Source organism: Calidris pugnax, unplaced genomic scaffold (assembly GCF_001431845.1).
Source record: "Calidris pugnax isolate Ruff unplaced genomic scaffold, ASM143184v1 scaffold1, whole genome shotgun sequence".
NCBI classification, from domain to species: Eukaryota; Metazoa; Chordata; class Aves; order Charadriiformes; family Scolopacidae; genus Calidris; species Calidris pugnax.
In genome coordinates this window covers 7,840,293-7,862,818 of record NW_015090800.1, presented here as the reverse complement: position 1 = coordinate 7,862,818, position 22,526 = coordinate 7,840,293, and the positions used below count along the sequence as shown (strand labels likewise).

The window sequence follows — 22,526 nt, the reverse complement described above, 5'->3', positions numbered from 1 at the left end:
AAATTTGAGTAACAGAATTTAGAACATGTCCTTTTTTTTTTGTTTGTTTTTCTTTCCATACACTGATTAGTATCTTACTACTTAGGTTGCACCTTTGGACCGAAAGGTGCAATTGAGAGAGAAGGGCTCTAATCAGTTTGATAAAAGGTTGCAGAATCTGTTTTCACACAGAAAGCTGAAAGTGTGTTCCACTCCAGCATTTGGGTTCACATGGCAGGAAGGTTACTTGTGTAGTTATGGTTTGAGTCTGTCATTCACAGGAATGAGGTATTCAGGTATTTTCCAGATGTATTAAAGACTAAAGCCAGGATCAATTTTGGTGTGAAAATCTATTCCAAATGCAACTTAAGAAATTTGGTTTATTTTTCAATAGAGTAAATTTGACCTTCTGCGATTAATGTATGTTTCAGGTGAAAAGCAAATAACCTCCACAGCCATTTTATCTCAGTACAAATTCAATAAGAATGACCTTGGCTCGGGACTTTGTAAAGTAAAGGTTAGCCTATACCACCAAGAAACATAACAAATAGAACTAAATATCTCTTTCTCATCCCTCTGAGGCAGAAATAAAGAGCTGTACAGGAAATTTCTCTATGGAGTTTACCAGTAACATATGACTCTGATACCCACCATCACTTCCCAATATTGAAAAGAATTCTGCATCACAGCCAAAGGTTATTGGATTTTACACACACGTACCAATTCACAACCATGTTTCTGCAAACACATATATAACCTAGACTTATGAAATCAACTCCCTATTAACTCTGAAAATTCCTGTTTCTTCCTTTGCAACACTTCTATTTTACCAGTAATCTAAGGGCCATCTGTAATCTGGGCTGACAGTAGTGCGGGCCCTTTAAAGCACATTTCCAGATGCTCAGTATGTACAACAAATCTGTCCAAGAAAACACGCACAGAGGAGTTGTAACAGCTGTTGGTGCACACAGCTCCTAGCATCACAAGGCAAAGGAGAACCACAAAGGAGAACCACGGTGGAAAAATTCTGCTTTAGCAAATATTTTTTTTTTAAGTGATACCACAACTCCCTGTGGTATCACCACTGAGAAATATCCTGCACTACCAGATCACCACTACGTTACTTTAATCATCAGAAATCACTGTGAAAAAGGGACACTCTACATTAAGAGAAGTCATGTATCTTTACCTGAAATCCAGAATAAAAGTTTCTGATGATGCAGATGATGTTACCTAATGCAAAAACATAAGGAAAAATAGTTGGCTTCATTAAACTTTTCCCTGTCCTTGAGTAACTCCTCTCTAGTATAACCCATTTTTACAGAAGGTGGCTAGAGGTACTAGTGATTTAACTAACGCAGATGGGGTTAGGAAAGCCAATCCCAGGGCCCTGAGTGCCTTAATGACCCTGGCCAGCCTCACCTGGGAAGCCTACAGAGGCTACTCTTGTTACAAAATCAGGAGCCAGAGACCCCTATTGGCATACCAGCTGCTGAAGGAAATCTAAAGAAATGCTGAGGGAGCTGGTCAACGTCCTTGTGAGGCCATTCTGTGGTGGTTTTGAAAGTTTATGGTGACCCAGTGAAGCCCCTGAGGACTGGAAGAAAGCAAATGTCACTCCTATCTTCAAGAAGGAAGATTTGGGGGACTACAAGCCAGTCAGTCACATCGATCCTTGGGAAGGTGATGGAGCTGTTTCCAAAAATATGAAAGACAAGTGATTTAGAGTAATCAGCATCAATTAATGAAGGATGCCTTACCAGCCTGGCACTTGTACTAGCTTGGTAGATGAGGGGAGAGCAATACATGTTGTTTGGCAAGGTTTTTAACATGGCCTTAAAAGGCTGTGGTCAGCACCACAAAGTCCAGCTGAAGGCCAGTCTCTAGTGGCATGCTCCAGGGAAAAATACCAGAGCCAATATTGAATTATTGAACACTGGCATATTTATTAATGGCCTGGACAACAGAACAGAGTGCAACCTTAGCAAGTTCATAGACAATACGGAATTGGGAGGAGTGGTTGATGCACAAGATGGTTGTAGTGTCACTCAGAAGAACCTTCACAGGCAAGAGAAATGGACCAATATGTATGTCGTGAACATATCAACAGAGGGAGATGCGAAGCCTTGTATTATGAGAGGAATAATCCCACACCCCAGTACAAACTGGAGCCAACTAGCTGGAAAGCAGCTTTGTAGAAAAGGACCTGGGGGTCCTGGTAGGAAAGCTGAATATGAGTCAGCAATGTTCATAGCCCTGGTGAAACACACATAAACTATGTCCAGTTCTGGGCTCCCCAGTACAAGAGACACATGGGCATACCGGAGCAAGTCCTACCCAAGGGCCACAAAGATCAAGGGATGAAGCACACATCATGAGACAAGGGACTGTAGTTCTGTGACATAAAATGCCACCACTGAGCATTCATGTTAGTGAAGCTCTGTAACTAAATCAGCTGAACACTGGTGCCCATTAAGCTAATAATTAGCTTTGCTATCTAGCATTTCCTACATTTTCAGTATTAACTCTTTCCTGTATTCAGTGGAAGATAGTCAAGAGCACTAGGGCAGCATTTTTCATCACAAGTTTAAGTCTCAATCCAGAGTAAACATTTAAGAAGTCTGTTAGTAGCTCACAAATTCCTTTCCTTCCATTTTGCCTTGAACTGTCAGCTCCTAAGACATGTCTCAGAAAAATCAATAAATGCAGTTATATCAATTTTCATGTATCTTAAGAGCTATTACCAAAGGAAGGAAGACTGCATATTTTAGCTGGCAATTACAGGTTATCCACACAGGCATTTTGAACACACAGAAATTCACAGTCCCCACGTTAAGTGGAAAACTTGCTTCTAGGTATCTTGAAGGTGCATCCATCCTTTGCAACCTATGACACCACTGCATCCAAAGCCCTCTGAGACCTCAGGTGCAAGATCTGCACGAGGCAGTCATCATCCACGTGTACTTTCTGCCTCCGAAATACAAGGGTTAATCTTTAGTATCATCTAGGATTGCCTCAGGCTGAATCAGGTAGGTAAAACTTGTTACACAGTAGTTGCAAATTTGACAAGAATTGTGTTACAATATTATCCAGCTCCCCAGATTACTATGTGGGACAAAAATGACAGCTTGAGCTAAAATGGAAAGTGTTTCAAACAGTGCAAAGCACTTCAGAAGTCCTGTCTTTAATATTAATGAATACATATTGCTTCCACAGCACTACAGCTCCAGCTGTTTCCCTTCATAATCCGATAGGAAAAAAGAATCCTAACATCAACTTGGAATGCTCAGCTGAAAGTTTCAGCTCCAAATTACACATGTAGAGTAACAGAAGCCTGTTTGGCAACAGATTTTGAATATTATTTCCATTCTTGTCTTTCTGTAATGAAAGGGAAGAACATAAAGCATGTTTGAAGAAATAAATAATCCAGTCTTAAACGCTAACATAATTTTATATGACAAGCAAAGACATATGAATGGGTTAGAGCCAGTATTTTTCAATATTCTGCTCAAGCATAGAAAAGAGAAGGGGAAAGAAAAAACAACAAAGAGAAGCTGGGGGAAACCAAGTTCATCACATTCACAAACACATTAGAACAGCTGTGCAGTGCTGTCCCACTCTATGGGAAAGTTTTTCTCCGTGGAAGACAGTTTCTTTGGTCTGGTCAGAAGTCTGTGAAAGCCAAACTACTATAACTAAACATGGCTGTACTTTATTTGTGAATTCCCTTCACCAAGCACCTTACAGAGTTGATAGGACTCTTCTATTTTACTGAAGAAAAATTAAATTATTTTTATTTAATAGATTGTTGAATTAATAAAACTTACATCTATTCAAATTACTGCAATATTTTCTTCAGAATTTACAACAGAATTTGTGCAAAACTACGGTTTCCAAATGCGGAATTTGCTTTCCATTCAAATAGAAGAGGGTAGTACAACAATATGATCTATATTTTCTCACACATCAGGGTTTTTAGTGGCAACTACGGGTGAAGAAACTATACCAGACACACAACAATGGAGACAGCAGATATATGGTTCTAATCCTAAGAAAATACATGGTAGACAACTGAACCAAATGCAAAGACAATGGGCTGAAGACCATACACAGGTATGAGGAAGTACTGGGAATACCACAGTCACAGAACTGTAAGGGTTGGAAGGGACCTTCAGAGACCATCTAGTCCAACGCCCTGCCAAAACAGGATCACCTACAGCAGGCTGGACAAGAACACATTCAGGCAGGTTTTTAATATCTCCAGAAAAGAGACTCCAAAACCTCTCTGGGCAGCCTGTTCCAGTGCTCTGTCACCCTCAAAGTAAAGAAGTTTTCTCTTGTGTTCAGATGGAATTTCCTGCGTTCCGGCTTTTGTCCGTTGCCTCTTGTCCTGTTGCTGGACACCACTGAAAAGAGTCTGACCCCATCCTCTTGGCACCTGCCCTCTAGATATTTGTAAGCATTGATGAGATCCCCTCTCAGTCTTCTCTTCTCCAAGTTAAATAGACCCAAGTGTCAGCCTTTCCTCACAAGAAAGGTGCTCCAGTCCCTTGATCATCTTCGTAGCCCTCTGCTGAACTCTCCAATAGTTCCTTGTCTTTCCTGAACTGCGGAGCCCAGAACTGGATGCAGTACTCTAGATGTGGCTTTAGCAGGGCAGAGTTGAGGGGTAGGATGACCTCCCTTGACCTGGTGACCAAGCTCTTTGATAGACATATTTGATAGAAATACTGAGCTCTAGTCCTTTGTTCCACACCAAGAGGCAGTAAAAAAGCATACTTAGAACAGTTACAGAAACTGGACTATTAAGTATATAAAGTGAAGGGTTTGGAGTCACAATGTAACTGCTGACCTCCACATGCCCCTGTTACCACTTATGGAAGATAATTCTTCTCTCTTCCATCCTCCCCATCACTCCAGAGACCTCCTCAAGCAACCAAGCAGAACGGAAAGAGGGGGAAGAGATAATAAAAGAAAAAATGAATTTGAAATTTTGGTTAAAGTTGATGGCTTTTTACACTTTTTGAAATCAACCACCTTTGTGCAAAGTCTTCACTGCTGTAAGCAATCACTTAACATAACGGAAAAAGCAGGAGCTCCCTCCCTCCCTCACTCCCCCGGTTCAGTTTGACAAATGAACTTTCCTCATCTCCAATAATGGATTGCAGATCTTAAGGACAGTGAAGTACTGCTGCTCACAAGAAATGACAAGAAAGTTACTTCTTGATGCATTTAATTTCTTTTGGGATGTTATAAGAACTAGGGTATTACAAAGTATGAGGTACGCATAGTAACAGGACTAATAGGACTCCAGTTAGGTCAGGTAAAAATGGGTTACAAAATATTAGGAAAAGTAATAACAAAAAATACAAACAATCTTATCCAGTCATGTATCAGCTGCAAATCCTGATTCTTAGCCCCTTGAAAATCAGTCCCAGGAGAAGTTCACGGCTGCTCTTTCAACAGAAGGACATTCCATTTCTAGGAGACTAAAAGTGGAGGAACCTCCCATGCCAACCCTCTACTTGATCTTTGTTGCCTGAAAGGTAAATTGCATCCTTGATGCATGCACAGAGGTGACCTGGATGACATTGTTCTCTTAGGACTTGTCGCTGGGAGGTTTCTTCTTAGCTTCCACATCCTTCTTAAAATCTTCAAGCTTCTTTGCAATGTTAGGAATCTTTAAAGACAAAAAGCGAAAAACAAACAAACACACATAAATTAAGAAAAAATCCTGAGTTACACGAGCCTCAGCAGGAAAGACAATACCATAAACCCAGCAAGAATTCTATGAAGTTTAAAGTGATTTGCAAAAGACAGTTGCTTCCAGGATCTGTTACCTTGCACAGAGGTTAAAAACAAAGCAACATTAAGCAAACAGCAGATGAAAGCACCTCACAAGAGGCTTCAGAAAATATTTTCGATTGTTAAGACTAAAAGTCAGCCAGAGGTGATGAGAACAGGAGGGAGGAAAAAAAGATCGCTTCACAGGAAATTCAGTAAGACAAGTCTGACTTCCTCACTGAAAGGGGACAAACTGCCAAAGAATAAGCTGATTTAAACACTGATGCACAGACTTTAATAATGACTTTGGGAGGGGAAATTAGATTGCACTATACTGGTCACAAACCAAGAGAAAAGAGATGCTCGAGAGTAGCAAATACACTCAAGAAATTTATGAAGAAATACTTCTCCTGGTCCTTCTTGTGGGAATCAAAATTCCCCACAGGGGAATTCTACTGCATTGCAAATTGGCAACCTTTTGCTGTTTCACACTTGAATGAAAATTCAATTTACCGCCTGTGAACTTCAGAACTTCAGCTTTCTCTTGCAAATAAAAGCATTTTGATAAAGCAACCCAACAGTAAATTTTGACAACTTAAAAAAAAAAGAAAAGAAGCAACTTTTATGGGCAGGGAATATGTTGTCTTATGACTCTAGCTAAAACTAGGAATGGAATCGACAACATAGAATTTGACAAGCTAACTGATTAAAATTAAACTAAAGCAAAATTCCCACTGGCAGTTGTGAAAAAAATCATGGGCTTTTACTTCATATTTAACCTGACCACAGAGCAGAAGGAAAGTTAATCCAAACTGATTTTCTCATTCCCAACTCTTCTCATTAGATGGTTTGAGGCTGATAGCACAGGTAATATTATAAGTTTTTCTCTTACCTTCCCTTTCAAAGCTAAGCTCTGAGCAAACAAAATTAAAAGCCCAGCCTGTAATGCACCTGACATTTAAGCTAAACCAAGAGAAGTCCATTGTTGTCAGCAGAATCCTCCATGTACTTATAACAGCTGCAGAATTAGGACCTCACTATAACAAGTTTATCATAGATGTCATCTAAAACAAATCATCTTCCATACCAGCAATAAAATTACCATGTTTATCCTGGAAGTCAGTGTTACATTCCCAGGGAACAATTTCCTGCAAATCAAAAGCTCAAGTCCCCCTCTTGTGGCAATACTTTACTAGTGCTGCCAGAAAAGCACTACACCCTGCTTACAATACATATCGATACACCCAAATATGTTCTTATGACTACATTTTCATAACAAGGCAAAATATATATTTGAAAGAAAAAGCAGCCCTTTATTACTCTTACTGGAGTGACTGGACAGGAAGCATCACAGAAGTTTGCACATGAGCAAGGAGCAAAAAATAAGAACTCTGCAAGCAAGATGGCTTCAATACTGAAGCAAAACATTAATGTCACCAGAGTTTTGAGCATCAGCAGCCTTTTCTTTTTTTTTTTTAAACTAGGATAATATAGTAAGAAAAGAAAAAAAATACGTTAAATTTCATTGACTCCTCTAGCCTGTAAATAGCTAAGCTCTTACAAAGGATTCTACTGATTCTGCAGAAATACAAAGAGCTTGAATTGAATGCTCATCTCTAAATCTTCTATTCTAACTCTCACAGTGAAAAAAAAATCTCTATTCACTGTGAGAAACGAGGAGAGAAAGTTCATTTTCTTTTCTCACTGTGAGAAAGAAGGAAAGAAAAATTGTTTGTAGTAGTAGTAGGTACTGAATATTCCAAAAAAGCTGGCAAAACTTATTTTCATTACTGGTACTGGTACAGGAGACAGACCTTAGAGATGCTCTGAAGGATTTTTAAATAATGAACACATGTACTGAGCGGAGAACACTGTAAGAGTCAGGAAAACTATTTCTGTGTTAGTACAATCTGTGAGCAGCTGCTAAACCTTTTCTGTTTCTCCTGTCTCTACCTATGTAGATGCCTCTTTACCGTACCTGTGCTCTAGGGCCCAAACACCAGCTAAGGCTCTAAGCATTACTCTTATTAGAGAGGAGATGCCAAAGAGCTAGATGTTTTGGTTCTATTTACATTCTAGTCCATCTGTAACTGAAGTCAATACAATCTTCATTCTGTTTAAATAAAATAAACCATCAAAATCAAGACTGATTCAGTTCCGATTGAAGGAAAACAGCTTTTTATTTTCAGTTCCGAGTAAGTTTAACTCTGAGAATACAAGGATACTCACATCATAGTTCTGAGCCAGATACATCCCAACCACATTGCCAAGAGTAAAACCAAGCTAAAAAGGAAGAAAGGGAGAAATAGTTAACATCCTTCCATCAAAAGCATATTGGTTAAAAAAAAAAAAAAAAAAAAAAAAAAAAAAAAAAAAAAGGAATTTTGCAAGTCATGTAAAGACTAAAGAGTTTCAATTCCACCCCTCCACTCTTACTTAATTTCTCACCTTTCAGAACAGACACACTGATTGCAAAAAGATCGCAGTCTCACCATAAAAAGGTTTAAGATTAGAGCTCCTCCATCAAATTTAACTGACGTAAACCTGCTACTTCTCTTCTGCAGCAACTAACAACTGTGCACCTTCCAGACCCTGTGACCCCAAGAAATTAGTCTTCAGCCAAATCCACTCTGATCTAGGGGCTCCTCTAAGGCAGGAAAGCCCCGTTGGTTGGAAACAGGGCACAAACTCTTTTGGCAACTGTGCAAACTCATAGTTGCTGAAGGGTGTTTGTGCAGGAGAAGGAGCGAGAAGGAGAGCGAGGGCAAAACAGAAGCCAGTTCCTTGCCCAGACCCTGCTGCCAGCTGAGGAAAATCCGTAAGCATAACAACACTTCTTGAGTGAAAGAAATTCCCCTCTTCAAAGACAGGTGATGAGATTTTCATTCAGCAACTCCCCAAGATTTTATTTGTATTGTTACATTTCATAATACGTACATCCTACACTATGAGGGCTCATTTGACTATTTTGGAAGGGAACACTACTAATATTGTGCCTTCAGTCATTGTCAATAGACAATTCCCTCAATATGACAGCTCATGCCAATTCTATTTAAGAAATTTGCTATTACTTATGGTCACTGTTGTTAAAATAAGGATATTTTAGGAAAAATAGAACCACTGTCCACAATAACAACTTTGCCATCAGATACTGACTAGACATCTTTTCCATGCCCAAAGTAGGATACCACAGAGCTCACCCCCTCAGAGGAGGGCAACGATGCTGGTGAAGGGCCTGGAGCATCAATCTTATTAAGAGCAGTTGAAGGAGCTGGGATTATTTAGTTTGAGGAAGAGGAGGCTGAGGGGAGACCTCATCACCCTCTACAACTACTTGAAAGGACACTGTAGAGAGGGTTGGTGCTGGTCTCTTCTCACAGGTAATTAGTGACAGAACGAGAGGGAATGGCTTCAAGCTCCAACAGGGTAGGTTTAGACTGAACATTAGGAAAGAATTTTTCACCGAAAGAGTGATAGGGCATTGGAACAGGCTGCCCAGAGAGGTGGTGGAGTCACCATCCCTGGCTGTGTTTAAGGGCCGTTTAGATGCAGTGCTAAGGGACATGGTGTAGGGGAGGACTTTGTAGAGTAGGATCGATGGTTGGACTCGATGATCCCAAGGGTCTTTTCCAACCTAAATCATTCTATGATTCTATGATCTTTCCAGTGATTCAGACTCCACTAGAGAAAAACTAGTTATAGAAAACTAAAATTGGCTGAAAACTGCCAAATGAACCATGAATGCAAGTTACTTCAGTATTTCCTTAAACAGATTTTTGGTATTATTCTTTGTTCATTATTACATTTTAAGGAACCTAGCTTTAATAATTTAAGAAACCATAGAGTTCTGTTGCGTGTACTGCACTGGTTATCATTTGCTTTTGCAGATTGAATTATAAGTTACAGAAGTACTCTAGGAGATATTAATAAATATGGCACTGATGTAAACCAGACCTGATACCTTTCAATGCAGAGCATCATTCTAGCAAAGGAGAATTTCCTTTATCTTTAGCACTGACTGAGAACTCACCTGAAAACACAAACCCAGTTCTTGTTTATTATTTTTTAGGCTTTACCATAGAACATTTCCAAAGATGGGACAACTATCGTATTCTGCTGTGTGATAAGACTTATTCAGTACAGATAGTACTGACATCTGTACTCCTTTCTTGAAAGGTCTAGGACTGCATTCAGGAGCAATCCACCCAGTTACATTTACTTTTAGAGTTGAAAATTCAAGCAGAGGGAAACATTTCATCATTTAGTTTTCAATTATGTGGCTAGCAAAACACATAGTCAATTAAAACGTGCATGTTAGCTAAGAATAACAGAGCTGATGAGAGTTCAGGGTCTTCCAATTTCTACCCAGCATTTCAAGTTGCATTTTAAACAAGTGTTTATTTTATGCTTAACTCTAGACAGCAAAAATATATGGTTTGCAAGATTATCCCTTTATCTCCTTGTTACAGTCCTAACAAGGGAGAGCAAGAGACAAACACCCAAACTACACCCATAAAGGGAAGAAACCCAGAATTAGTATATCTTTTTTTTCTAACTGTCAGGGGCTAATCAAGAAGTCATAATTAATAAGACGTTTTCATCAGCAACTGAAATGAAAAAAACATTAGCATCAAGCAGTAGAGTTGATAAACACAGAAATTTTGAGAGTGGTTAATAGTATTTACTGAGAGTTTTCAGTGGAGTGGAGAGAGGCAATAAAAGCTAAAGAAATGACTGTGACTCTTATACTTGATATTGAATTTTATTTTGAAGTTATGAAATAGGCCTTACTTATTCATTTCATAAAAACACTCCCCCACTCTCCTAGCTTAAAATAGGCCATCTCTTCTTGCTCTATATCAACACTTGGCATGAAACTTATTAGTCAGCTAAATTACTTTTCCCCCAATAAAAGATGAAAGAATATCCCTTACTGTTTGTACTTACAGGGACATATCTGAACACAACTAAAACCCTAGAGTATCCCTCACATTGCCAGAATGAAAAACGGGAGGGCTATTTCTATGCTTTGCTACACCAGAAACCAATATCTTGTTTGGTCAGGTGATTTATTTCCACATTTGAAAGTAAAAACACCAGCATCCCTTAAGTATTTAATGAATAATAGCCAGGCACCTAACTTCAGACACCCTGAGGGGTTTAGGGGAACATGCAGAAAGAAATATTAAAATGAGAAAGGTACAAAAACGTTTAGTGTATTAATTCAGCTGTCTTTAAGGGGATTTAATAAAAGGCAGTAACGAAACACGACCCCTTGCCTTTACGCCTATATATAAGAGTCTGTTGCTGCAGGTGGGGGATTTTAAAAGGCGAGCAAAACGGCAAGGACGGAAGCCCTCTGCTCTGCCGGGAGGAGGGAGGTAGATATGCTAACGCAAAGAAATTTGAGCGGCAGGAAGACATCGCCGTGAGCCAGCGAAATCTGCTGAATCCCCAAGGCAAGGGGTCGACTTGGGAACGAAAAATGAAAAAACCAACCAACCAAAAAAGAAAACCAACCACGCATAAAAAAACAAAAACCACCGTTAGGAACTTCAATTTCAGAGCAGTTTTAAGGCCCCGTTCTGAGGGTCGCAGGGACAAACAGGGCCCCACACCGGGCTGGACAAGCCGCGAAGCGACTCACAGGCCCGGGGCGGGTCTGGGCGAGTGGGAGAAGGAACAAGGCCTGAAGCCGCACCCACAAGGATGCTGCGCTGCGGAGAGCCAAAACCGGGCGCAGCCGCCCTTTTTAAGCGCCTTCATGGCCGAGGAGGGCGAGTGGCGCCACGGGGAGGGAGCACCCAGCGGGGGGCTGAGGGGAGAGGCCTCCGCTAGCTCCTCTAGTAGGGGAAGGCCGCCCGCCCGCCGAGCCCCCCCGGAGCCACCCGCGGGGTGCGGGCGGTGACCGCACACAGAGACTTTCCGCCCTTGGCCGAGGAGCGGCCTCCGCCCGCCTTGCTCCGCCCCGCCCCGCCGCGAAATGGCGGCGCCGCCGCCGCCCCACGGAGACTTACCAAGAACTGCAGCATGGCGCCCGCCGGCTTTCCTCCTTTCCTCCCTTCCTCCCTCCCTGCCTGCCTGCCTGCCTGCCGGAGAAGTCAGGAGGGCGGGCGGTGGCTTCTCTTCCGGGTGCCGGCCGGCCCGCCCTCGCCACCGCCCCCGCGGGGAGGAGGGGTGGGCCCAGCGCCGCCCGCCCGCGCCGCTTTGGGCGGCCCCAGCGACCTGTGTCCCGTCAGGCTCCGTGCCCGGGAACCCCCCCGGAGAGACAGGCCTGGGGCGGCCGCTCCCGCCCGGCCTCTGGGGCTAAGATGGGCGGCGGGCCACCTTCTGATGCCTCCCTCCCCCTGCGGCGGGCCACCTTCTGGTGCCTCCCTCCCCCTGCCGCTCCTGAGGGGGAGGTGTTAAATGAGAGTTTGAGTTTTTATAGGAGTGATTCCACGCTGGGGCCTTCAAGGAAGGGTCAGGGGAACCAGGCATCTAGATGTGGGCAAAATCCTGCGTCATCTGGGTGCCCCTTGCCTCAGTGCTTGGGAAATCAATGCTGGAGAAGGCCGAAGGAAAAGTTTTCCTTCCTTTTTGCCTCCCCTTCTCTGCTCAGCGCTCTCTGGACCACATCTAGGGTACCCGTGGCCTGGTTTGGAGCCCCAGTGTAGGAAAGAGTTGGACAAACTGGAGGAAGCTGAGCAGAGGGCCCCGGGGCTGACCAGGGCTGCAGACCTCCCTGTGAAGAGAGGCTGAAGAAGCAGGACTTGTTCAGCAGTGCCAGGGGGGACCTAACAGCCACCCCCCAGAACCTACCAGGGGGACTGGTCAGGTGGAGCCAGGGTCTTCATAGCTGTGCACGATGGGAGACAGCAGGGCAAGGTGAAATGAGAGGTCTGGGCTGTATTTAAGGACACAAATGGTTTTGTCCCTTACGAGAGGCAGATGGTCCACAGAGAGTGTGCCATCTCCATCTTCAGAGCTTTTCGAGGCCCAGCTGGCTTAAACCCCAAGCAACCCATTCTAAGCTCAGATCTGACCCTGCCTTGAGTAGGAGGTTGGACTAGGGACTTTCTAGGTCCTCCTTCCACTTGAATCCTCCCGTGGTCCCACATGAGCTTTCAAAAATACTGCATTCCCCTTTTCCCCTTTTTCTTTCTTTTTTTTTTCTTTTTTTTTGCTTTTACTAGCACAATTAGAAAATGAAGAGTAGTTGTCCTTTGTGAAACACTGGGTTTAGTTTCTCTTAATGGCTACACTTAAATCATTGAGAATCAGGCAGTAAATATCAGTTAGGGAGGTTTCTCCTGCTGACAGTCTGTAAGAGATTGCAGATTTTATTGCAGTGTATTACAAATCTCTTTTTTCACATGCCATTTCAGATCAAAAAAAAACAACAACTGGCTATTGTGGAACTATTAGGCAACTCTACCCTGAAACCAAGTTAACTCAAACTAAGCCTCCATTCCCAGAAAGCTCAGATGCTCCATCTAATAGAAAACATATAGCTTCCTGACTTTCTGGACCAGGTACCTTGGTGAGGTAAAGAAATGCCTTCTACTCATTTTAGGAAGGGAAGCACGAAAGGATACTAAGTAACATTGGTTCTGGTCCTGGTGATACTGTAGTAAGGAGCTGGACTTGAGAAAACTTTCTCCTGAATTTCAGGCTGTCCCAAAGCTGCTGCATTGTGCTTCCCTCTCTGGGCCAGAGGAAATGGCATGCAAAGGTTTGGGTGGATGTGGCACAAGAGCCAGTGGTGGCATTCCTCGCCTTCTGGAGTGGTGCTCGCAGGAATGTTGGAAATGAGCTTGGTTCTGAAAATAGAAAGAAATCACCTGGTATTTTCCTAATGCTGAGGCATTCAACACATGTGCAGAATCGGAGTGCTGAGATAATATTAGAGCACATCAGAAATCAGAAGGAAGAAACAAAGCTTTAAGTAATAGTAATGCCTCCACGGTATCACCACGGGGAGATACGGCTTTTCCTGTTTTCTGCTCATTGAAAATGTTGTTATTGTGCTTAGACTATAATGAGTGCGACATCTGGTAGACAGTCTTGGCTCAACAGTCCTGCACGCGGTTGTTTTCCTACATGCCATGAATTTCCTCTGTGACATTTAATGGGCAGCCAAAAATCATTTTTTCCTTTAAAGTAAATCCATTCCATTTACGTCAGTCAACACTGAGTCATTTTGAGTTAGAGACTGTAGAGGGTGGGTATAGTGGATGGCATTTGTTATTGGAAAGAAGAGCTATAAATGACAGCTATAAATGCAACTATCATGCTTTTTATAGCTGGGAAAACAAAACAAAACAAAACAACCCTTCTTTTTTTGAACTCTTTCAAATATGCCTTCATCTCGGACCAGAGAGTCTCATAAGCAGGCAGCACTTACTCCAGCCTGGGCATTGGCTGTAACTTGGTTGGAGTGCTTTTATTTGATCTTGGAGAAGAGAAGGAATCAGGAAGAGGCACACAAGACTCCCTGTCTCCAAGGCCACTGATGCTATTCTGGGCAATGTTAAGGGGGTGGAAGGAGTCCCCTGTGCTACATGGCACCAGTTTTGTATTGCCTGCTAGAGGACAGATCAGTTACACGTCCTGCTTTTCATTCTCTTTGCTTTTTTGATTCACTGCTTGTCCTGCCAGAGGATGACACAAGTCATAATCCTTCTCAGACCAGGGGCTCAAGGCTCTCTGGGTCTTGTTTCAGGTACCTCTTGCAGCTTCTTCTCTTGTAGCTACCAGCTGTTGCCACAGAGGTTGGTAGCAGTGTGTGGAGAATAAGGATGAGATGAGGAGCAGCAGCCCAAATGGGAGTGCCTTGAACTGTGAAGATACTGAGCTGGCTGCACTCAGCTGACTGCCCCAGGAAAACTTGGGCTCAGTAAGACTGACAACTTATGTACACCATCTTTGCTTTAGTTCCTTCTACCTTGCTATCACACATATGTTTTAGGAGAGTCTTTTGTGCGGGAAAACAACAGGTCTGAATCCAGAAGTGTGAAGATCTGCAGTATAAAGAAGAATATAAAAGTCATTGAGCACCAGTGATATCCCAGGAGCTACTGCATGCATTCAATCAAAACCAAAGCTGAAATGCTGAATATCGAGTACAGTGAGTTCTTAAGTCACCTGCAGATGAAACCTACAGATAGTCTCCTAATTTTGAACAATGATTATGTGCAGGCAAGTTGTAAAGGCCACAGTAATACCCACACATATAATTAACGTCTTTGAAAACAGATTGTCCCTTGTAGCCAAGAATCTTGAAGAGTAAACTATCTAAAATGAATAAGGCTGGAAAAGTCATCTTTCTAACTGAGATAGGGACAAAAAAGGTATAATTTTTAATACATTTGCCACTGGTGAAGACTTTCTCAATGTTATCTACTTACCGAGATCTGCAAGTATAGTCAAGCCCGTGAGGTATGCAGAAAGCTGGTTTGTCAGGAAGTACTGGCTATTCTACATTATTCTCAATTGCTAAATCATATTTGAAAATACATTTCATGTTGATTTCACATTGCTTTTAACATGCATGTGGAGGTGAGAATCCCTTTCTAAAAGCATAATATTTAATTTACCCTTTTTTTTTTTTTTCACAATAAGTTTGCTGGTGTATGAACATACCAGGATAAAACCGTTTTGTATGTTAGGCCCAGGAGAAGAAGAAGGGTGTTATGCCATTATATTATGAGAAATGCTAAGAAGAGCTTATACTCTTATACCAATGTAAGTCTATGGGCCCAGCTGGATTCCACAACAGGGTGTTAAGAGAAGTGTCCGACATTGTTGCAGGACCACTATCTATAATATTTGAAAAGTCATGGAGTTCAGGGGATCAGGACCCTGATGACTGGAAGAGACAAATGTCTTACCCATCTACAAGAAGGGCCCAAACAAGGTCCCAGGAAACTACAGACCCATTAGTCTTACTTCAGTCCCCAGGAAAGTAGTGGAACGAGTCCTCCTAGAAACTATTACAAACCAAATGAAGAAGGTGATTGGGAAAAGCTAGCACAGATTTACCAAAGGTGAATCATGCCTGATCACCTTCTAGAACAAAATAGCATTTTCCTGTCAGCATTGGGAAAGCAGTGGATGTTGTTTACCTGGACTTTAGCAAAGCATTTGGCAGTGTTTCCCACAGCCTCCTCCTCGACAGACTGGCAAGATACAAAATGGATGAGTGGTCTGTGAGATGGCTGGGAAATTGGCTCACAGGCCTCACTCAGAGGGTGATGATCCATGGGTTTTGCAGAAAAGACTGAAGGAGTTAGATCTTTTCTCCCTGGAGAAGAGAAGGCTCAGGGGGTACTTTACCACAGTATTCCAGCACTTACCAGTCAGCTACAGAGGACAGAGGTCCTCTCTTCACATGGAGCCACATGGAAAAGACAAGAGACAATGGGTATCAGTTGCACAAGCAGAGGTTTCATCTCAATAGAAGACAGACATTTTTATGAGACATTATGAGAATAATCAATGACAGGAACAACCTTCCCAGGGACATGATAGACTCCCCATCACCAGAGGTTTTCAAGATGCAGTTGGACAGGGTACTAGATAATCTCATCTAGGCTCCCTTTCCCACAAAATATTGGACCAAATGGTCTTCTGAGGCCCCTTCCAACTTGGACTGTTCTATGATTCTATGATACTGGAAGTGATTTATGTCGCAGGCTGTGTAGGTACTTTCTCCACAAACATTTGACCCAGTGTGCAGTCAAATGGTGATCTTCTCACTCTTCCTTCCAACTTGCTTTTTCTGTGCAGTCAGTAATTGTGTTATTACTGGACCTGAAAGCACAACAATAAAAGATTTGATGTGAATACTTGTGATAATTGTGTTGCAAATGTTTGCCAGTTAATTTGAATAAAGCAGTAGTATTGATGATTTAGGCATGATGAGGATATAAGCAATATAAGGTTGGTATGGAGAAAGAGTATTTTAGCAGTCTAACAGATATCATGAGGGAAAATGTTAAGTTGTTGGCCATGGAAGCCCTTTCTCAGATCTGAATATGATTTAAGTCATAGGATATAAACATTGATTAAAAAAAATAATATCATTAGTCATAGTATCATAGAATGGTTTGAGTTGGAAAGGACCTTAAAGATCATCGAGTTCCAACCCCCCTGCCATGGGCAGGGACACCTCCCACTACACCAGGTTGCTCAAAGTCCCATCCAGCCTGGGCTTGAACACTTCCAGGGATGGGGCATCCACGAGCTCCCTGGGCAACCTGTTCCAGTGTCTCACCACCCTCACAGTAAATGATTTCTTTCTAGTATCTAATCTAAATCCCCCCTCTTCCAATTTAAAACTGTTGCCCCTTGTCCTGTCACTCCACTTCCTGACAGAGTCCCTCTCCGCCTCTCTTGTAGGCTCCCTTCAGATATTGAAAGGCCACTGTAAGTTCTCCCTGGAGCCTTCTCTTCTCCAGGCTGAACAACCCCAAGTCTCTCAGCCTGTCCTCATAGGTGAGGTGGCTCCATCCCTCTGATCATCTTCATGGCTCTCCGCTGGACCCGTTCCAACAGGTCCATGACCTTCCTGTGTTGAGGACTCCAAAGCTGGACACAGTACTCCAGGTGGGGTCTCACAAGCATAGAGCAGAGGGGCAGAATCACCTCCCATGACCTGCTGGCCACACTTCTCTTGATGCAGCCCAGGATGTGGTTGGCTTTCTGGGCTGCCAGTGCTCATTGCCGGCTCATGTTAAACTTTTCATCCACCAGCACCCCCAAGTCCTTCTCCTCAGGGCTGCTTTCTAGCCATTCTCCACCCAACCTGTATTTGTGCCTGGGGTTGCCACATCCCAGGTGCAGGACCCCGCACTTGGCTGGGTTAAACTTCATGTGATTTGCACGAGCCCACCTCTCCAGCCTGTCCAGGTCCCTCTGGATGGCATCTCTTCCCTCCAGCGTGTCAACCGCACCACTGAGTTTGGTGTCATCGGCAAACTTGCTGAGGGTGCACTCTATCCCACTGTCCATGTCTCCAACAAAGATGTTGAACAGCACTGGTCCCATTCTTGTATCTTGTATCACATTCTTGTATCTTCACTTTGAAGCTTTGACTGTAAGCCCTCAGGATGCATACATCTAAGTCTCCTTTTAATACTGCTCCTCATTTCCAATGTATAGCTGAAAAGGGAAGTGGAAAACAGATTTCTTTGAACTAGAAATTCTGTAAAATAAACACCAGATGGAGCCAGAAAACCGTATATTAAAATTTATGTTTTCTTTTTATTAGGTTTAATCCTTAGATTTTGTTTTCAGTCACATCCATGATGTGGTTGAACAGTTTCTGAGGAGCTGTAATTATCCAGGACATATTTTGTCTTGCCGGGGAGACATGCACCATTTTAGCACACAATAGATACACAAAGTATCATACACATAATATGTATAGAACAATATGAAATAAGAAATCAGAACTGCAGGGCAATCAGCTTATGAAAAACTTATCAGAATTTACCACCTTTAAATGTACGAAGTATAATTGCTGACCTGAAAAAAAACCTAAATAGCCTTTCAGTTTGCATCTCCTCCAATCTTTTCCAGTGGAGGTGCAGTTTATTGTTAATCTAAACCTGCTGAAAACATCTTTTTCAAAATAACTTCTCTCTCCTTTTAGATGCTGTAACCCAAAGATCCTCTAGAGTTCTCCAATTAATAGCCTAGTAAATTTTTCACAGAAAAACAGAAGGCATCACTGACTTACCATGGGAGTCTGAAGTTGTTTAAGGCCAAGTTTTCAAATGTAGTTACTGATTAGAAGAGAGAGTTGGTTAATGGTTGTTCATATTGACCCTTTTAAAGTCTAATTTTTACACAGAACACTATGAGATTCAAAGATAATTCCTGACACCACAAAACAGACAGCCTAGTTCAATACCGAAAAAAAAAAAAAAGGTAAAATAGAAGTGTCAAACCATTTACTTTACAAATATGGGGTTTTTTTAGAAAAAAAAATAATTATATTTTCCCCATAATGTATGTGAAAGTATTAAAGTTTTCCTTATATTAGCTGTGCACTTGAGCCTGCCCAGGTCTGTGTGAGTGATTTGTCAGGGGCAGAGAGCGCAGCTGAGCTTTTCCTATCAGCCCTCAGACAACCTGCAAGAGTTTGCCCTTCTCTGCTGCCCTGGTGGCATCACCAGAACCACAGCTGGAACCGGCAGACTCTGTCAGACATCACCCAGCCCAGGGTGATGGAATTATATTACCTTGGAATTATATTACTCTGTGATATACATAGCCTACAGATGGTTCTAACCTACCTGCTTAATATCTGGCTACACACCTCAGGGGCTCTGGTTTCCCCTATGTAAATGGCTCTACTTTATCCTTCTCTCTCCATTCCTTCAATACGTATATATGCACAGGCAACTTATGTTTTAACTTGGACACAGTTAGCTTTCAACTCTTTCACCATAAGGCCAGTCAGGCAGTGGAGCATGTTGCCCAGAGAGGCTGTGCCATCTCCATCCTTGGATGTTTCCAAGACTCAACTGCGTAAAGCCCTGAGCAACCTGGTCTAAGCTCAGAGCTGCTGCTTGGAGTTGGAGGTTGAACTAGAGGCCTCCTGAGGTCACTTCTCGCTTGAATTACCCTAAACTATGATTTTACTATGTTTTCTGTTTATATCCACTCATTCATTTCTTCTTCCTTTTAATGGGGGAAACAGATTTTTTGGTCTTACCAAGCCTTGCATCCCAAAATAATGAAATAACCATCTACCCTGCCAGGCAAAGTGGAAGCCTGTCCAGTAAAAGTTCCAGAGTATACAGAAAAAAAAAACCTCAGACACTAAAGACTGATAATTTTATATTTAGGCAGGGTAATGGAGTATCTTGAAAGCAAATGAGTCATGCTTTTAATTTTTTACCCTGAAGGCACAAGATCTAGAAATGTTCTCAAAACAACTCCTCCCCCAGCCAACTGAGATATTTCCATGATCCTGTGCCTCTGGGACAAGGAATTCAAGAACACTGAAGGCTGAGTCAAGTAAGAAATTATTGAGCAATTATACCTTTCAGCTCCAGCTGCTGGGCCAGACCTGCCAGAGCACATGAGTGCCAGTCATGGAGATTTAGCTGGCAGTTTCAAGCTGTAGCTCCTAGTTCAGGTCCTCACGTTCTGGTTTAGAGACAACTGTCACAATCACAGCAGAAGTGAGGCACTAGGAAAATAGCTCCCCGTCACTCATAGGCTGACAGCAATCACCAGCACACCGATTTCCTGAAATCACTTTTCAGAACAGCACTAGAGCTTTTTAAGAATTCAAGTCCTATCAAATGTGCAGGAAAATTAGCAAAGAAAAAAATGTTATTTATAGCTAAGCTTGCTTGCTGCTGTTAGGGCCCTGAGTGCAGCAGCAGGCTCTGCAGTCTCTTCTGCCACCCCTGGGGTTGTGAGACAGAGCTGGGAGAAACCTCTCCAGAGGCCTCCATGCCTTGGGTCAGAGACTGCATGGGTGCTCCAGTCCTCAGTTCTGTCCAAAGCAAGTCTGCAGCTGTCACAGAATCACAGAATCTTCTAGGTTGGAAGGGACCTCAAAGATCATCTTGTCCAACCATCAACCTAACTGACAAAAATAGACACCCGCACATCAAACAAGAAGCATCACCATCACTAAACCATACCTCCCAGCACTACATCAACCCGTCTTTTGAACACCTCCATGGATGGTGCCTCAACCACCTCCCTGGGCAGCCCATTCCAATGGCTGATGACCCTTTCAGTGAAAAAATTTTTCCTAATATCCAGCCTGAACCTCCCCTGGCGTAACTTGAGGCCATTTCCTCTTGTCCTGTCGCCTGTGACTTGGGAGAAGAGACCGACCCCCATCTCTCTACACCCTCCTTTCAGGTATTTGTAGAGAGCAATAAGGTCTCTCCTCAGCCTCCTCTTCTCCAGGCTGAATAACCCCAGTTCCCTCAGCCTCTCCTCATAAGACTTGTGCTCCAGGTCCTGGTCATTGTCACAGCCTTGCTGCCTGGTCAGCCAGATCACTAGGGCCTCCTGGACCAGCACCTTCAGTGCCCAGCATCCTCCCTGCACCAACTGGGCAGCCCACCCTGCTGCTCCTGGAGCACTACTTTGTTCTAACTAGCTAGAGTACAATCGCTTATTCCTGAAAGAAAGAAAATAGAAAAGAACTTGCCTGTGCAACCTTTGTGGAAGAAAAGTCAGTGCCTTCAAAGCAGCTATAAAAAGAAGACATATGTGATGTAATTAAAGGAATATAATTAGAATGTGTCTGGCAGAACACCTGATTAATGACCTGAGATTTAAGTATAGCTACATCTCCTGAGTGTGAGTGGGGAGAGTGTTTATGGCATTGGATGAGTGTTGCTCTCCGGTGAATACTCCTCAGTGTGACGTTCATTGTCACACCTGGTTCTCTGGCAGAAAAGCAAGCTCAAAGAAAGCTTTGGAGGTGAATTCAAGGACTCACTATTCTCTTTAGTGCAGAAGAGCTGCATGTTTTTTAATGCGATGTTAAACGATACTGTAGTTTGGCATAAATCTGTGCTGGGACTGGAAAAGGCAGTCCTTGTCCTCTCCCTCTTGGGGCAGCTGAAAAACAGATCCTACTTAAAAAAAAAAACAACCAACAACCTTTCCCTTGCTTAGGGTAGTTCTTCACATATCTAAAAAAGTGCCAGCAAGAAATAGGCATTGGTAACAAGCAACTGCAGTAGGAAAGCTGTCCTTTTAGTGTACCATCCTTTTAGTGGTAGTGTGGGTTTATTTAAAATCACCCTAAGTTCTGAAGTTCTTAAGCGTGTTCTCTGCTGCTGAGGTGTTGCTGGTTACTAAAAAAATAAATCATCACAGTGACATTAGGTGGTAGCTGAAGATACATAAACCTTCTTTCACACATGTTGAAAAGCCATCTAGAGCTTCAGGAATTAAGATTATGATATTGTATTTAAGTAAAATCCATGTAAATGAAACATCATACTGGAATTTCAGAATGATGATCGGTAGATGGTGCTCTTTTCCCAACTAAGAATTTAAGAAATGTTTCCAAATTATGAAAAATATTATAAGCTTCTTTCAATCTTTTCATCCCACAGTTAGATAATATTTATTAAAAATTAAGTTTCAAACACTTTTATTCTTCCAAAAGTCACTCCAGATTTCCACCATATTTCATAACAGACAGAGAGATACTGGTTTAGCTGACCCACTTCATTAAACTTGATGGAATAATTTAATTATGGTGTTGCACTTTGCCAAGCAGCTTTTCAAAAAGAATGAGATTAACTGTCCAGATTTTAATTAGCTCTCCTCTTTCTATCATAAAGTTTTTTCTGCTTTTTATGAAAAAAAAAAAAGTTCCAAACAAAAAAACCTAAACAAAACCAACCCCCAAACAAAAAACCTCATACTGTTCATGGTTATTTTCTTAGACATCATTTCTTCAGTTATTAAAATAATCTCAATGAATGTGGAGATCAACTGTAGGGTCAGAATATTTTATCACCTGTTCTCCTGACAGTAGGGATATCAAAAAGAAGAGATTTTTTTTTAAAAGTGCTCTTAAAATCAATCAGAAAGTCTTCACTTGGAAAGGCTTCCAGGTTTGCACTGGGAGAAGTTCAGGTGACTTCATGAGATGAATCACAGAAGTCATGTCTTTGCTGGACAGTGGCTCTAAATATTCAATTAGTCTCTGATGCAAGAAAGCCAAAGTGATGCTTTCTCCTGAGCCCTGTTTGTATTTCTTAGTCTTCAATGGAAATGAAAAA

At 42.3% G+C, this 22,526-nt stretch overlaps 1 protein-coding gene across 1 annotated transcript; it reads right to left on the bottom strand.

The window, feature by feature from the left end:
- Positions 1-5,195: 5,195 nt before the first annotated feature.
- LOC106885209 (chromosome unknown open reading frame, human C7orf73) lies at positions 5,196-12,051 on the bottom strand. Its single transcript, XM_014937200.1, has 3 exons — positions 11,781-12,051; positions 7,993-8,046; positions 5,196-5,659 (listed from the first exon to the last, which is right to left on the bottom strand). Exons 1-3 carry the CDS (start codon positions 11,793-11,795, stop codon positions 5,579-5,581), a joined length of 150 nt encoding a protein of 49 aa, XP_014792686.1. The 5' UTR covers positions 11,796-12,051; the 3' UTR covers positions 5,196-5,578.
- Between the last annotated feature and the right edge of the window lie 10,475 nt (positions 12,052-22,526).